At 37.0% G+C, this 18,645-nt stretch overlaps 1 protein-coding gene across 3 annotated transcripts in view; it reads left to right on the top strand.

The window, feature by feature from the left end:
* ULK4 (unc-51 like kinase 4) overlaps window positions 1-18,645 on the top strand; it is a 191,263-nt gene that overhangs the window by 78,631 nt on the left and 93,987 nt on the right. For all 3 annotated transcript variants that reach the window (XR_001553160.2, XM_015854094.2, XM_015854095.2), the window contains one exon: window positions 6,063-6,111. Coding sequence is in view for 2 of the 3 variants with exons in the window: in XM_015854094.2 (XP_015709580.1) it covers window positions 6,063-6,111 (49 nt within the window). In the remaining variant the exon portion in view is untranslated. The remainder of the gene's footprint in view (window positions 1-6,062; window positions 6,112-18,645) is intronic.

Genomic DNA, 18,645 nt, shown 5'->3' with positions numbered 1-18,645 from the left:
ACTTTTTCAGCCACCTGTGAGTTGTCGTTTCAGAAGTCCTGGGAAAGACATGTTCTGTAGATGGTAGTTACTGTCGTTTCATTTTCATGGCTCCAGAAGGATACTTGACAAATAATATCAACATTCATAGATGTTCCATAGCATAACCAGCAGCACTGAAATATTTGTTTTCTTTAGGGCTCTCCTTTGGGTTTGTTTAATCTGGAGCTTGCCGCTTAACTGGATGCACTGGAAAGGGTGGTCACTCTACTTCATAAACATCTAGTATGCTTTTGACTTTAGCAGTACCTTTTGCAATCTGAACAGTCCTGTCTATATTTTAAGAGCCTTTGGTAGGGGGTTTCATAAAATACATTTTGAAAGTCCAAGATTCTGCATTTACTGGCTTTCCTTTGCCCACATGCTGACTGATTTCTTAGAAGATCTGTTGTGGATTTTATGCTTTGTTGCATTAAAATGGATGTCTTGTCTGTTGCTTTGTGCTTGCCTACTACTGTTGTTCTTTAAAATAGTTTCTACTCATTTGTTCAGCTTAGAACGTCTGTAGAACCCAGGGCTTTCCTCACATATGAATTTTCTCAGAAGACTGTATTACAGAATCACAGAATCACAGAATGACCCGGGTTGGAAGGGACCTCAAGGATCATGTAGTTCCAACCCCCCTGCCTAAAAAGGCCACCAAACATACACATTTACTAGATCAGGTTGCCCAGGGCCCCGTCCAACCTGGTCTTGGACACCTCCAAGGACGGGGCATCCACAACCTCCCTGGGCAGCCTGTTCCAGGGCCTAACCACTCTCCTAGTGAAGAACTTCCACCTAACATCCAACCTAAATCTTCCCTCTTTTAACTTAAAACCATTTCATTCAATGTCATGTTTTCTACCTTTTTAAATCTTTCCTATGGGAGCAGAGTTTTTTAGGTAAGGAGGCACATAACTACCTATATGTTATCGCAGTTCATCTGTTTTCTTTAGTTCTTTCTCAACGCTTGACTGAATGCTTTCTGATTCTTACAATGTCTCTGTAAATTTTGTTAAGCTATTCTATAACTTCTCCCACTGACATCTCAATTTAAGGCAAATCACACTGTGTTCCTTACGAAGAAAAATATTGTTGTTTGAACACATCCAAGCTTATTTATTATAGGAATGGATGTAAATAGCCTTGTTTATTTTTTCTCCATTGGGAAAATATGAATTGTGTACACTTACAGCAAGGTCCAGGTTTACAAGAATGGATTTCAGTGCTTATAAATATATTATAATATAGCAGAAATTACATACTTAAAGCTTTTTTGTATTTCTTTAAATTACAACTGGAATCTCTGGTGAAATTTATGTAGTTTTCTCAGATGAACTAAAAAATCAGTTGACAAAGTCATTCTTCTTCTGTGTGGCCTTGCAGATCTCTAATTCCTTTTCATTTCAGTAGAGCAGAATCTCAAAGAGAGGTTGAAATGTAACCCACTGTGGGGAGAACGCAGGCTACTGGATAGCTAAATTTCTCTGAAGAAAAGAGGCTGAGCCTAAAGAAAAGGTTGGAACCTGGGTCTTCCCTGCAATTCTAAGGAAGACATTTGGTACCCATTAAAACAAAACACTGAAAATACTCTTTTTAGAAAGAGGAAGTGGGGTGTCCCCATGCAGATCCATTATAGAAGTGCTACTCTTCCCAAATGTCTTCTCAACATTTTTCTTTTTCATTGCTACCGTTTTTAAAGACAAATGATGTATTTTAAGTGATAGATGTTATTTATTTATTTTTTTATTTAAAGTGGAGGAAGTCTTCGGAGAACTGGAAGATAACCATGTTAACATAATGTTAAGTGATGTTGCACTACCTGCTTAAGATTTTGTCGGGTGCTTACAGATTGTTTTAAAGCCATGTAGCTAGTATTAATTAAATATATATATATGTGTATATTTTAAGCTTTGTATTTACCCAGATCTTTTTCCAGCTCCAGATAGATTTACATGTGTTCCTTTTCTCTGAGCAACAGAAAATGGGTTTGGATTTTTAGTAAGTTCCAAAGTATTTCCTAGACTCTCTATCGTAGAAACTTCTCAGAAAGAACAGTTAAAAGTAATCACACATGCAAGAACTGCAGGCTCTACAGAACTGAGAAGCCGAATTGTTTATACTCTTTTTCAATTCAGATTTCACTCCTGACTTTGAATGGATAGCTTAAGTTCACTTTAGTGACTCTTCCTCTACACATATTCCTTAATGGTTCTCAATATGATGTTATGGAATGCATGAGGACTAGTGCTTTTGTGAAGAAAGAGTTCTTTCTTTTTGGAAATGTAGCCAGCCATCTCTTGTATTTCTCTCCTTTGAACTTCAGCCATTTTTCAGAGTTTGTGACATTGTTTGTGTTGTCATCCAAAATCTGGGAAGAAAGCTCTGTAACTCCATGTGGTGTTAGAGCACGCCGTTCCATTATTCCTCATGATACTTACTTTGCAACTTAACAAATTGGACTCACACACTCAGAGTTCAAGTTCTACATTTAAGCAGTTAAAACATACATATGCAATACACTGATGTACATATTCATTATTAATGAGGTTTTTGAAAATATGTACTGATGTCTCTCTGGGCATCTGCAGTTGCATCTGAGATGATTGTACAGCCACCTTCTTTCTCCGTTTTATTTCTCCTTCAGTTTTATCACAGCGTCTATTGATTTACCTTTAGCTGTTTTTCCCGTTTGGCAAATTTCTGTTGCTTGCTAGACCATAATGAGCAACTTTCCACCTTGGTGCACTCTAATCCAAAACAATATATGAGAAATCTGAGGAAGAAGTCCTTGCATCTGATGGGTACAAAGATAAAAGCAGCCTATTATGACACCTGTGCTTCTGTGAAGTGGGATTGTTGAGGGGAAAAAAAGTCTGTTCGCACACCAAGTGAAGTTAACATGGAAAGTTTTAGGACTAGCACTCATTGATTCCTTTTTGTAAACTAATTTATTAATCCTTAAACTGATATCCTGACCCCTTTTGCTAAATCAGCCTACTTCGATGTTTTGTACTGGAATGGCATTTCATAGGAATTGAAAATGCTTGAAATCAATGTTGTTCAACTGTCTCAAGAAGTGATCTCTGCTGTGTGAAGTGGGACCTTTGCTTTCATCTTGCCCACTCTCTTCCATTTTCTCCCAGTCAATCTTATTGTTGTTGTTTCAAATTCAGTAAGAGTTGTGTGTGTGTGTGTGTATGGGAAATATGTTAAAGTCTTAAAATACTGTAGACCATATTTTAAAACAAATCCAAACAACTCTGTATAATGTCCTTTTGCTGCTTCCTTGCTTTTTGCTGTGTCATAATCTACAGGAGATGTAAGATGAAAGGAGTCTCGAAAGAATTACACTGAAGACATAAACCTACTTTACCTTTCTTAATTAATGCATTGAAAACATTGCCCAGTATTTTAGGGAAGGGATGTGTTTACATTTAGAGCTTACAGATTAAGTATTTTCTCATCTTCGTTCTTGTTTTTATTCCTAAATTGTAATAAATTTGTTATATATTGCAATATTAAATATTGCATTTCTATGTAAAAACTTAGTTTTCTACTGAGTTTATTTATACTATATAATAATTCAGTCTTGCTGTCCTTATTTGAACAAATACCTCTACTGATATGGAGGCCTACAGAAGGTCAGAAGCAAGAGAACAGTTGCTTAATGTACTACTGTGTTTTTCAAATAGGACTAAAAGGTTTTGCGGAGTTCTCTGAAGAGGTTCTTTTCCTACATCAAATCAATTAAAATTATTTTGTGCACTTTTAGGTTTAAGGAATTGTATATATTTTGGACTGAAATCTTAGTCAGTATTGAGGCACATAAATGTGTAAAAAACAATTATTTTTTTTTTAAAGGGCTCAGTCAGCCTTTCCTGTTTTTAGTACTAATCATATACTTTTGAAAGATCTTTAAAATACCATTGTATTATGGTGATACATTGATTGATTGATTTTTAAAATGAGATCTCCATTGTTGTGTTTATTTCCAGTTTCTGTCTTCTACAAATTATTTTGTTTACTACTTAAAAAATCCAATTATTTGACATCCAAGACAATTTTCTACCTGCTCTCTCTTTTCATCCTTATTTCTCTTGCCCCCTGGGTCATTTGAAATGTAAACTACAATTACGAAGAAAGGTTAGGAACTGGAAGTGAGGAATAATGTTGTTCCAGAAAATTGACTCTGAAATAATTGGGACCCCTAAAGATAAGTTGATAGATCTTCTCCCTGTTGTATTCTATGGTAGACACTATTGTGAGTTGTGAATTTGTATAATATTTCTTAAAAATCAATGGCGAGCTCATTCTTTCCTTTGGACAACTGCTGAAGGGCATGACATGGAAGTGTAGCAGTGAGATGACTTTGAAACTTTCCATTTCAGTGGTGGGTTTTCATTCTGTGGGATTCACCAAAAAAGAATAAATAAATCTATCTGAATGCTGCTGTAATTTATTTAAGCTTCCAATGGAGCCGAGAGGCTATTTTGTCAGGAAGACTTTTTAACATTTAGGGACAGCCATGCTCCCCCCCCCACCTTCTTTTCTTTCTTTGTTTTTTTAGTTGATAGCAATGAGGATGATTTGCTTAATTTATTGATAGTCGTTTTATAACAAACAAATTCTGAACTGGACAAGATCTTTAGACCAGCTTTTTTAATGTACCAGTGGATATCATCCATGGTCTTAGATGAATATTCTTTTTCCTATGTTCTCTTACTTTGGTATATTTGAAGGGGTGGAATCTATTTCCTTTTTCCTTAGCAGTCAAATGTTAGGTTTTTTAAACCTGCTTTGGCATCAGTGCCATTTGAGTCTAATGTTGGTTATTACCTAGAACTCTGGCCTAAAGAATGGTGGTTTCAACAACTACTGGAATGAAGTTGTTGTCACTTACTTATAAACTTTCAGAAATTCATTTCCTATTTAAATATTCACAATTTAAAGTTGGCTCTTCTAGTAGTTTTATTGAGAACCAGCAATTTTTGTTGGTTTTTTTTTTTTATTTTTTTTCCCTAACACTTAGGCAGAATCTCAGAAGTTCTGCCTTGTTTGGAAGGGCACAGAACGGTGAACTCAGTGAACTGGTTTACTTTCCACACAATCCCTGCTCACAGTGAGGCAGTAGGTGGTGCGTTTTAGCAGTGGTAAAAGCCACTCTGGATCACCTGCAGTGGTGCATGCATACTTTTATGAGTGAAGCATGCAGGCTTTTGTTCATTGCTGACATAAATGCATAGTTAATGGTGGTGACTGCTGAAAAGTAGTGTTTTGTAGCTGAGAATTTGCTCTGTCAAATAACGTTACTGTACTCCTTGTATCTGTTGTAATTTCCATGAAGATAAATAGGACAAGTTACTTTCAGAGTGACCTACCTATAATTCTGTTGTCATTGTGATGTTTGTGACAGAGATACACGTGTGCTTTATTCATAGACATAAAGCTTTGGGAACATGCATTTTTTGAGTGTGTTCTTTTCTTTTGAATAGGTTTTTAAATTCAGGAAAATATAAATGAATTCTTTTGGGTTACCTCTCCTCAATTCTTTGAAGGGAAGTGGTTGCAAGTGTGTCATATTTTAACATATGTCAAACCTAAGAAGTTAGTTAATGTAGCATGCCTCAAAAAACAATGCACAGTGTGTTTATCGTTTCCCATTGTATGCTGTGAATCTCTCAATTCAAATTAGTTGATGATGCACAGTGACTGTTTCATAGTCTGTACAGTATTGTATTTCTGAATTTTGATCATTTTTTTGCCTTTTAAAAATACTAATTTACTTACTGTACCACTCACTTGAATTGCATCAATGAAGCAGATCTAGAAGTAATTTCTAAAGTAGCATTATGTTGCTGTTTCTGTTTAATAGCTGAAAGGGAGCTCATCTTTGTTGGAAGCTAATCAGAGACTGAGGTTTGGGGTCATAGATTTTGGCAACACGTATTCTACTATTCTGGTCCTTGTATGTGTTAAGTGCATTAAAAAAGAATTCACTTCCTCTCTTTTAAAATAAATCTTAAAATATGTTTTTACAGCCTTGTGGAAGAAAACCATCTTTTTCCAGCTCTTTTCCAAGTCATCTTGGTAAGAACAATTTTTATGTATAAATATACTAATAGATATTTATATAATATCTCCAATTATGTCAAAATAGTAAGCCGAATAAGGCATATTTGTAAGCTGTTGATAGTGAACCATCTATTAATTTGAAGAATCTTCTAAATTTAGGCATGTGTGTGATTTTCACTGGCTACTTGTATAAAACCTTTCTTTCATAAGGTAAAAATTCCATTTTTTTGTTTTCTATCCAAATCAAATTCTGAAAAATTGGATTAATTACCCTGATTCTTAAATCCATATTTGCTCAACTCAAACAACAAATAGTGATGAGCAACTTGTGTTTTATTTAGCAGAATCAAACCAGAGTTCGGTTGTGGTAAGGCAAACTAATGCTGTTCTTTTTTAGAATTTAGAGTGTCAGTGATACAGTTTTCATGGTAATATGCTGGATTTCCATCAAAAAATAGAATTTGCTACTTATGATAAATGATCAGGAAAAATTGGTGATGGTTTTGCACTTCTGCAATGTGGCAAAACAGATGTGTTAACAAAAAGTCTGTGGGACAGTTTGGAAGCTGGGTCTTGTGCTATCCAGTAGCTTACTCACTGATAATTTCTAGACTCTCTTGTTTATTTTTTCAAGCCTGTTTGCTCATGAACTTGTCAGGTAAGTGTTCTCTAACATAGAGCTGCTCCTGATGAATACAAAATATGAACGTTGTATGCAGTGCATGTGAATTGCATGCTTCCTATTGCATCATTCTTGAAGTTCAGTCATATTCAGGGTAAATGTGGTTCTGAATCAAATTTGAATTTCCATTTTTAGTTTTAAATATTTGAATATTTTAATTTTCTCATTTCCTTTGCAGTGATTTTTTTCATTACATGTCATCTTAAGTCTGTCACTTGCTGACCCCTTTTTTAAATTAACATAACCTCTTTGGCAATGACATATATGATATTTGTATACATACATGTACGAATCTGAGAAGCTTTTCTGACAGGCATTCACAACAAAAACAACACAGTGTTTCGTAAATAGATTTATCCTTGTGATAAGTACTGCTTGTAGGTAACAACAGGAGAAACACAGTGAAACATGAAACTTTGCTGAGTGTTGGTACTTGGAAGTTTAACTGCCAAAGAACTACGTGTATATTTATGTATTTTGGGGGGGGAGGGGGGAGGAGTGCATGTGAAGATGTTTTGAATAGGTGATTTCCAGAGACCCTACTAGATTTTGAAAAAATCTTACTTATCCAGCCTGTTCTTTGTGACCAGAATGAGTTACCAAACTTACGATCGTAGGTTTGTGAAGTCATTTTCATGTCTGTGTGAGTGAAAGGAGCTGCGTAGCATTTGCTTTTCAGTATTAGTCCACAGTTATTTTTTTCTTAGGTTTATACTTCTGTTTGTTTCATATAATGGGTTGGAACAGTGATGTTGAGCTTTCTTTTATTGTAGCTAGAATTTTATAAGACCTTAAACTAGACATTTTAAATTATACTTTTTGCTCAGTGCACTTTGTAGGTACACTCTTAATAAATAATGTATAGCTTTTCACTATCAAGTTCACAAGTATAACTTTTTTTGTCATCGTAGCACTGGCTGTTATGTTGATTATTTCTACAAAGGAGTATAAAGGTATGACTGCAGTATGGGTGAGCATTTGTCTTGTTGTAATATCTGATGTGGTCATTGAAGGTGTAGTGTTGTGTGTTGGTGTAAGTTTTCATATCCACAGGAAGGAAGGTGGATTTAACAGTAAGCATGAGTGTATTCAGAACAGTATGGGATTGAAAAGCACAAGGAAATTTGGCAACACAATGTGTGTAATTGAAATGGTGCAAGCTCCCCTTAGTAACAAGATTAAACATGGAAGCAAATTGTACAGTGATGAAGATGACACCAAAAGATGGACTGATGCAAGATATAAATAGAAAATACTACTGTTGATGAAATCGATGGGATTATAGCAGAAGAGGATGGTGTAGAATATATTATACTTTCTTACTACCTTTTCTCTACTGTAACCTTAGTATTCCGCTTCTGATATTTTCTATTTCACGGTTTCAAACCTGTGATCATCTGAGATATCAGTTTATTATATACAAAATATTTTTGGATATTGGTGTGCTGTTACATTGAGCTGGTTGATAGAATTGGAGATGCTCTTCTGTCAAATTTGTAGCTTATGTGTGTTTGTATTTTAGACTGCTAGCCCTGTTTTGTTAAGTAGCTGAAACTAAAGTTGACATCAATATTATTTTCTGTGCTATATTGCTTTTCTGAGTGGCTCTTATCTGCTGCTGGGGAGGAACCTTTCACACATCATAAGTGTTATATGGCTTTCCTATGCAGCTATCTGAATCTAAGCTGTTGCCTAAAAAAAAGAAATTCTGTCTAGTTGGTGAAATGGTGTTTTTCTGCTGATAAGTTAAAAAACTGAAGCTAATGGTGCTTGTGATTGGAAGCTCAGTGGTATCCTCTTTTTAAAGCACAGTAGCCCATTCTCTGCTCATCCTATTAAAATTCCCCATGTATTAACATCTCAGCATCTCACAGACTTCAGCTTCTGTTGTCAAAAGAGTTTTTATTTTTGCAATATTCTGTACTTTAAAGATCAGCAATAGCATGAAAGGTGCGACAATTTGGATTTAAAAGGAAGCGCCCTTAATGCAAATTATTTGTAAGTTTGAAAGTTACCATACTCATAAATGGTATTTTATTATTAAATAAAAATTTCTAGCAGTGCATGATACCAGCAAGTCCACATCTTCACCAGAAATTTGTTTTACTTTTTTTGTAAATAATTAAACCTGTGCTCAAACAAGAAATGCTCCAAATGCATTGCTGTTCTGGCAGACAGTGATCCTCTTGGAAGGCATCAGTGTGGTACAACACTTCTTCCAAACCAACATTTCTTACCAGTTTGGTAGAATTTCATGCCAGCATTCAGTAAGGTTTTATATTTATTCTCTTTCGGACATTAAAACAAATGAATAGCTGTATTCCTGTTCATAAAAGACACTGTAAAAGGAAATAGGTATGCTAACTTCTGATTTTCAAGGAATATATTATGGCTCTTCTCTGGAAATGTTTCTTCCATGTAACTTGCTTAAGCACTTTTAGTTAAAGATGCCTGAAACTACCAACATCATCTAGATTGTTGACTGAAAAGTAACATACGCTTGCAAGGGAGAAGCTTGCAGATCAGGATGTGTACTCTTGGAAATAAATGTCTAAATGTAACTCGCTTGAAAAACTTTTAACAGGGAGCACAATCTTAACCAGTGGAATGGGTTTTCAAAAGCAGATATTTTTTATCAATAATCTTTCTATCACTCATTTCAGGGGAAGTGGTCTATATATCTGTACTTCTGTAAGCATTTGGTCATTAAGTCAGATTATTAATCTTTATGATCAATCTTCCTCCACAACTATTAAAACTTGAATGATAACGTGTACAGAATGAATTCTTAGCAGTTATATTTCTGGAAGTGTAGCTGCTTAACTCCTAGCAACAAAGCTGTTACAAGCAAAATGCATGGTATAAAAACCATTTCTGTATGTGGTTAATAATGAGAATCCCTTGTATGTTATTTTTCCCTTATCATCTTAGATGACAAGTGGTGTTTTTGCATGTGAGTAAGTAATAAAAAGGTCAAGAAATTTTCCTTTGTGTAGGCATTTGGCTGTTAACATTAGTGGAGCAAGATTTGGCTTTTAAATATAATTGTAACTGATGATAGAATGTGAACATGTTTACTGTAGCCAAGAAGCTTAAGGCTTCTTTGTGCTGCAGTGCGTGGCAGCAATTCAGAAAGGCACTACCACCTCACTTTGGGCTAGCAGATCTTAGAATCTTAGAATGGCCTGGGTTGAAAAGGACCACAATAATCATCCATATTCAACCCCCCTGCTATGCACAGGGTAGCCAACCACATCCATTCTGGCCTTGAACGAGTCCTCACCATTTCTTTAGCATTATATTCTTTTATGGGAAAGGAGTTTTCATCTTAAAGAAATTTCATCTTAAAGAAATTGCTTTCAATTGCTAGACACTAATATTTTTAGTGTTTGTGCTTACACAACCTTCTTTAAATTTTATGTTCAGTGCTAGGCAGTCTAACAAAACTCAAGTATAAACAATATTCATAAATGTTTCCAGGTGGCTTTCCTTACCTTGTCCCAGAACAACAATATGTTTATAGATAATAAATATGAATATATAAAAGGCTGTAGTAAGATTTTAAAGCTAGCTGTGGCATACAGGAGAAGGAAACCACTGAAGTGGTAAAAGGTGTGCAGACCTGTGCTTTGCAGAAGTAGTGAATGTGATTGATGCTATTTCCATATTGCACTTCAAAGAAAGAGAAATAGAAAAATAATCACTGTAGTGTCCTGTGTGAGCAGATCTGTCTGTATCTTTCCAGCTATCCCAAGAACGTTTCACAGAGAAGCTTCACAATGACTTACAGCTGATCTGGGGCCTCTAGTACTTTTTATTCTTCTGTAGTAGCTGTAACACTAGCAGTTGGCATAAACAGGTCAGTGTGACCAGGATCCACGGCATTGTCATCATTTAAACTCTCATTAAAAATCATTGAAGAAGTAACCATAATCCTAAGATTTGTCTGGTGTTGTAGTATGGGATACAGAACTCGCACAATCCCTTTAGGTGTCTTTGAGCAACCTGCTTCAACGGGGTGCTTTAAGCAGAGGTTTAGACTCAAAAGCTCCGGTGGTGCCTTTAACTGTATGTAGTTCTGTGGTTTGATTTGCCCAAGTCCGACTTCTCCCTCCCCTTCTCTCCCCGCAAAAAAAGGCCAACAACACAACAACTCCACATTTTCTAGCATGGTAGCCAGCATGTACTGTGTCCTACCCCTAATTACATATGTTAACTATCCTCTGGCCTTGGATCCATATCAGTAGTCCTAGATGAGTTTGGGCTTTTGAGTTCTTCACCCATTACTTTGTAAATTCTTTGTGTGCTTTAACCGTCAGGTAAGTGAGGTGGACTTGCTGAATTAACGATGCATTTTCTGCTGGCTTTGCTCCACTCTCATTTCTCTTATCTGAGCCAGCTGAATCTTCTACCATTGGTAGTGTTCCTTTGTGAATTACATCCAAGATGGGCAGTGGGGCAGGGCTGTTTGGGTACAGTTAAAACGTTGCTGATTGTATGGCAATATTCTTAGACACTATGGAAGGTACCTTACATATGGCTGTTTTGGGTTGGGTTTTTTTGTGTGTGTGTGTGTTTGTTTGTTTCTGGGCATCAAATAGAGTTCAGAACAAATGCTTAACTAAGATCAAGGTGGCCAAGATTGAGGGATCCCCAATGAGAGAAGGCAAAACTGAAAAAAATGCTTTCTGTATCCTGATTAGTGCACTTAAAATTTAGAGGTGTCCCAAGTCTCTGCTTTGGATGAGGATACTCCCTATTTTTGTGTGCCAATTGTCAAGATGAATGTGTCTGTTTCCAGAAGCAGGAGCTTTGATGAAGAAAGAATCAAGCCTAATTAGCATAATTAAGGGCAGATCAAATTCAATCCTTTGAGTCTGTAATCATGTGAGTAAATAATTGGTGTGAGAGTAACATGATTGATTAAATGATTTGTGTGTTCTCAATAGAAACAGACTTTATGATCCATCAAACTGGAAAATGTAGAGCAGGCTGCTAAATCATTTGATGTTTTTCACTGCACACGGCACTACAAAATGGTTTCTGCTCTGTAAGTGGGATGGCTATTGGAATTCAGGTGCTGCCATTACCTTCTTTCTTTGTAGTCCAGAAATTAAGGTTTCTGGTACGAGGGTTGTTGGTTTTTTGTTAGTTTTTTCATTGATCTCTGATGTCATGTAAGTTTTACGTCTCTGAACCTCAAATTGTTAATTGTTTTATAAATACATACACAAATATAGTGAATTTTTCCCATTTATTTTGTTTGATGCTGTCACTGCTAAGGGAAAACAAATGAATGTGATTACTGGTAATGGTCTTTACATGATCAGTGTATTTAAAAGGGTAACACCATAATGTTCTGGTGGGTACTTCTACTAGCTTAGGCAAAGCTGGCAATATGCTTAAGGAATCAAAGCCTCTGTTCCTATAGGTTGACTTGTGGTTGTGGTTGGTATTTTTGTTACTTTCCTCCCCCTCTCCTTCCCATTCAACACTCTCGTCAAGCTCATGGGACAAATTCAAACATATAGGCATCATTTTCTTTTTCTGAAATACCAACCCCTTCTTCAATAGGCCTGTTTATATATATACATATTTGTGTTTTTATACTTGTGGGGTGCTGGTAAATGGTGTCTGTCTTTCTGATAGGCATCCTTGATATTGTGTGGTTCTGCAGGCTTATCGTTAAGCATCACAGTACAGAAATGGCCTGCAATTCTTAACTTTTAGGAGAAGGTCTTCCAACAGGCTAGCTGATTTCATGTGTGGTGTGTGGGAAATCTCTCACTATTGCTAGTTTTAGACAATCTTGAAAAATAATTTCCAGATTTTACTTTGTCCTTTTACTATAACTTGGTCCAAGAGAGAATCTCTTACATCCTCAGCATTTACAAGGGCTGATCTGGAAGTAATGCCTCCTGTTTTATTATGTTGGCCCTTGATGTCAAAGGTGGATGTTGGTGGAGTGGCAGTAGAGGCTGAACCTTCCCACCTTCCCACCAATATTATATCTCATTGCTGTGTGACAGATAGCAGCAGAGAGGGCAATCTGACAAAATGGCACCTGACATGGAAGTGCAGATGAAGCAAAGGTGTGCCACTGAATTCCTCCATGCAGAAAAAATCTGCTCAGCGATATTCACTGATGCTTGCTGAATGTTTTTGGAGACCAAACATTGAATGTGAGCACAGTGGAGCAGTGGGTGGTGCATTTCAGAAGTGGTGACAGGGATGTGAAAGATAAGCCACATTCTGGATGACCATCCACAGCTTTCACACCACAAAATGAAGAATATCTCAATTAGCTCATCTGTGCAAATCAGCAGATTATGACCAAAGAGCAGTGTATGGAGCTGAACGCTGACTTCAGTGAGTTGGGAACGACGATGGTAGTGTTGGAACACTGCGAAGTTAGCACCACATGTGTCCCACCAGTGCTCACCCAGGAACAGAAAGAGCACTGTATGCAAGTTTTTCATGACCTATTGAATCAATACGAGGCTGAAGTTGGCAGTTTCCTGAATCGCATCATTGCTGGTGACAAAACATAGCATCACCACTATGAGCCAGAGTCAAAATGGCAGCACATGGAGTGACAGTATTTGAATTCTCCATTGAAGAAAACAAGATGGTGCAGACTTATAGCTACATCATGCAGGCTTGCACAGTTCATTGCTGGTGAAAACGCGAAACAGTGGTGGTGCCTTTGGTGAAGAAGTGTTTTATATGCTGAGAAATTGTTCTATCAAATAGCGTTATTGCACTCTTTGTTGTTGTTTCCATGGAAATAAATAGGCATTACTTTTGGAGTGACCTACATACATAACTGATGAGGAATGTGTACAGTTTATGTGCATGTCATTTTCTGGCATAACTTTGTTTCTTGCTGTCTTATTAACATGTCCCATTTAAAAAATATATATATAAATATCCAAACATTTTGTAATAAAAGAGCTTTCTGACTCCTCATATATATAGCTTGAAGTTTGACTGTTTCCAATAGATGTTGCTGTTGACTCCTAATATACCATGGCTTCATTTGCTTGATCTAGCTTAATCCAGCAAATAACAGCAGATTTTCATATTCAGGAGGATACTCTCCAGTGTATACATTGCATCAAAGCTAAAACGCTATTGTAATGACCCATAATGAATAATTTTCTTTGTGTTTGTTTGTGAGACACTGGTAGAGAAACCTCATATGTTGAGTTCTCCCTGAGGTTAGAAGGAAGGGTTGATTTTTGAACTGCAGTAGGCATTGAGGCAGACCTGTAAGTGGATTATAGGGAAGCAATAAAATGTGATAGTGGATGAAAACAAGCCTAGTTATATGTCAACTAATACCTATATTTATAAGTGTTTCACTTTTTGAAGAATTAAGATGTGTAGAATGTCTGAAATAAGTACTGAGACAGATGATAGTGTTTAGAAGAAAACTGTGCACAAAAAGAAATGAAATGAAGGAGTAATTAATAATAGTTAGCTGTTTAAACTAGCATGTGAAATCCTTTCATTGTTTTTCTCTGCTGTTCAGATGTCCTTTAAAAACCTGTTTTCCTCACGTTAAGTAGGGGATGGCTTGAATCAATCCATACATAGTTCAAAAGATTTTTTTAATAAAATATGAAAAATACATTATTCTTATACCCTTAAAGGGAATTTTTACTGTATATATTATATATAAATATTGTATAAATTATAGCTTTAAATTGTATTTTATACAACTTCATCTTATGGTGTGAGTTTACATCACAAGTTCCCCTGCCTAGACTACTGCAGGAAAAAATGTTACTGTTTGCCTGCTTCAGACTGAATGAGAGTAGGTTCTGATCTTCGCATGGGCTCTTAATTTATAATCTTGTTTTGATCAGATTGGACTCTTAGCTTTAGGAACTCAAAGCAGAAGTGTACTGAGTTGTTTCTTGATGAAGGATAGCAGCAGCAGTGAGAGGGCAGGACTGTTTGCCAATGAAGGCTGCCCCAGGACTTGAACGCCACACAACTGGTGTGCAAGGTCTGTTCTCTCTGTGTTTCTCCAGATTACAAATAAATACTTAAAGTCTTAAAAAGTTCACAGTGCAGAGTTTCCAGATTCTTCAGCAGTTTTGTATTTGGTCCTTTTACCTTTTTTTTTTTCCTGTAGTCCTAAAGCTCTTTAGTATTCACATAATCTTTCATCACAGCCTATTGCAGCTTTTAAAAATAGAAGTGTTGTGCATAACCTTCAGGATATCACATCTTTGTAATTAAAATCCTCACAAGTTTTTTTGACACTCACTTCCAGTTTAATTTTCAGAGCAACCCTGAGACCTCTACGTGTTCTGAAGCACTGAGCAGTGTCTCTGCTGCTGGCAGGGCTGACTCTACATAGGCAGTGATGTGGGGCTGTTCTCCATCTGGAATGAAATACTATGGTTAGGAAACAAAAAAAATCTAAACCATCTACTTAATGCTTGGCCCTGGTCAGAGAAACAATTGGATGTTATGGACTGCAAGTGAAAGAAGTATGTTGCTATGTTGAAAAACTTTGTGCTGTGGTAATCCATCCATGAATTGCAGGTTTCCTGCCTCAGAAAGGTTACAAAGGAACTGCAAAAAGTGCAGAAAAGAGATGTGGGTGATCAAAGGTCTGGACAGGCAACTGTAGAAGAAATTATTCTTCGGTAGACTTTAATCTGGAAAGGCGATGATTGAGGGGGAAGTATGATAGCACAAAGTCATGAGAGGCTTGTAGAGGTGAATAGGGAACTGTATTCCTGCTCATTGTATCATTTAAATAAGAACTGCATTATAAGAACTAAAGAAAACTTGTGGTTGGTATCTTAAATATTGACAAAAACAGGCACAACTTCCTGTAGGGTTAAGTTCAGGGTGTGTGAATTCTCCAGAAGGCTGGACGGGTTCATGGAAGAAAACTCCACTGAGATCTATTGCTGTTCAATAGAACTGCTTCTGGGTTGAAGTCCTTGGGCTATGAATTCCTGGAGGGTGGAGAGTGTTCTGTGTACCTGGTTTGAGCTGTAGGATTGCTATTGCCAAAGTGCTGTAAATGGGTTGTTGGACTAAACAGGCATCTCGTACGTGTGGAAACCTTTTAGTATGTTAAGCTTTTAGCGATTAACTATAGAAGGTTGTCTTCCCATTCCTACTTCTCTGTGAAACCAGATTATTTTTAATGACTTAAACTGACTGACTTCTTTTCTGAAGGAACAGTATTTCTTAAATTAGCAGATTAAGAGTAAGCAGTGCTAATTTTGATTTACGAGGGTAATTTTCCGTCTGTGCTGATTATTTGATTGGATTCAAATGTGTTAATGTTAATGAGTACATGAATTACATACAGATCAACAGACGTTCTGAGAATTGACAAACAAGTTTTGTTGTAAAGTTCCTATTCAAGTTCTCACTCTTAGTTGCATGTAGAGTATTTAACAATAAGCTCTTCTTCAGCCCTTCAACTCCAGCAGGGATTATGTGTGATCACTGACATAAGTGGATGAGGATTTATTCTCAATTTTATAAATCTCAAAATTTCTCATACAGTTTCTAAAACCATTCTCTGAACTAAAAAGCCATTATTATTTGAATGTTTTAAAATGGAAGCTATTCCACACTTTCAGTCATTCTTGTTGCTTTTTCAGAATATTTCCCAATTTCTTTTTACTTCAATCACCTCCCTTTTCTCCAAGACACAAACTGAATATTCTTTAGCATTTAGAATCATAGAATCATTTGAGTTGGAAGGGGCCCTTAAGGGTCATTTAGTTCAACTCCCCTGCAATGAACAGGGACACCTACGGCTCCATCAGGTGCTCAGAACCTGGCCCAGTCTGACTTTGGATGTCTTCAAGGATGGAGCTTCTCCCATCTCTCTGGGCAACTTGTTCCAGTGCATCATCACCCTTACTGTAAAAAAACAAAACAAAAGCAACTACCTTTTTCCTTATATCCAGTCTAAATCTCCCCTTTTAGCCTGCTGGCTTTCTTCTACCTTTTAATTCAAATGATGCCACAGAAGCAGTTAATCTTCTGGAATGTTAGCTGGTTTCACTGTGAGTAAAATTATCAATCCTTTATCCTCCATGGCCCTAACCTGACTGCATCAGCAATTGGTAATTCTCACCTACTATTCCGTAGGCTTTTTTTCTTCATCATCAGTATCACAGTGCCTGCACCTTGAATGTGTTTTATTTAGTTCTTTTCCTGTAATCCATTTGTAATTTTGTAATACATACTTGTATACAAAATACATGTAATACATTACTTACATACATGTGTATGCACACAGTGGGTAACTCCAGAAGTAATGCCTCGTATTTATTTGCACTACAATAGATCCAATGAGCAGGGTGTAATTATTTGATAGTGTTTTATAGCTGAGAGTTTGTTCTATTTTTTAACATGTGTATGGCCATTAGCTATGCATTTTCACTGGTGATGAATTCTGTGCTGCACTTGTAAAAACCTGTACCCAGTAGATGTGACCCTGCTGAAGCGCATCACCCACAACCTCATGGTGCTCACATCCACTGTTGGGTCTCCATAAGCACTCAGCAAGTGTCAGTAAATGTCAGTGGGTGCCATTTTTCTGCACGGAGGAATTCAGTTCTGCACCTTTGCTTTATATGCACTTCCATGTCAGATGCTATTTTGTCAGACCGTCCCTCTGCTGCTATGTGGCCCACAGCAACAGCATGGAATACTGCCAGTACCTGCCTCTGATGTTGTGGATCATTGTAATAACATAGGAGGTATTACTCTTGGAGCAGCCCTCATATATATAAACCAATAAATAAATGTGTCATTTGTGTTAGAACTCTTAGCACTTTGCTCTCCATGCTGAATCGTGATATAAGAGAAGAAATGTGCCTGCTCACAGGAGATATGTAGTTGATTTTGAGCCCTGGAGAAGAGGAAGGGAGGGAGGAGGGTGATAATCATGTTGCTGTGTAACAGGGCAGCTCATATGCAACTGCTGCGTGCCCCAAGGCTGGCCAGAGTGCAGCCCTGCAGCCTTCCTTCCACATCAGCGCAGCCAGTTGCTTACTCACAGACGGCACCAAGAGGCACCTTCAGACCTGATGAGCAGGAGAGGCTGCAGCACCGTGCTGCAAACATGCAGAGCAGCAGATGCTGCAGGAAGTGTGAGTGACACATCTTCCTAACACAGATACTTTGCAAGTCTGGCATCCGGTGCATCTTTTGTGATTTAGAATTTATGAGGAAAAATCCTGGCCATCCCATAGACGTTTTAAATGAGTCATTTAGAAGTGAAGCATTATCAATGAAGGCATTCACCCAGAGTGATTTGTTCCTTTTTTTTTTTTTTTTTTTCTTTTTGGTGTTAAAGCAACATTTATATTGTGTCTGTCGCTCTGATTAAGAGCAGCCTGGCGATTTACTGTTCCTGAAGCTGTCAAGGCAAAGAGAAAGCATGTAAAAAAATAGATACTGAAGGAAATCTGAGATCTTTACAGAACGGTTGTTATTGATGGTCTGGCTGAGATTTTATTGTGACATTAACACTCTTCTGCCAAATAATGGTGGTGTATCTCCTGCTCTCATCTGAATAAATATTGATGTAAGAATGTGGCAGTTGCTGACTGTACATTTATTGACGAACTGCATTTTGATGACTAACGTCATAAGTATCTGTGTGCTTCACAGCAGTGCTTGCAAAGGAATACTGGGTGTCTGTGAATGGCTTCTGGCTGGCGGAGGTTCCATTTTATGCTTCTGAACTCTGATCATTCACCTGGAAATTTGTCTGAGTTCAGTCATGTGTAATGCATTCCTTATGTTAACATCTTCTCAGAGAGTTCCCATTGAGGGATGATAATTGGATTTTAGAGTGTTGATCTTCCCCA

This window comes from Coturnix japonica, chromosome 2 (assembly GCF_001577835.2).
Source record: "Coturnix japonica isolate 7356 chromosome 2, Coturnix japonica 2.1, whole genome shotgun sequence".
NCBI classification, from domain to species: domain Eukaryota; kingdom Metazoa; phylum Chordata; class Aves; order Galliformes; family Phasianidae; genus Coturnix; species Coturnix japonica.
This window is presented reverse-complemented; position numbering and strand designations above follow the sequence as displayed.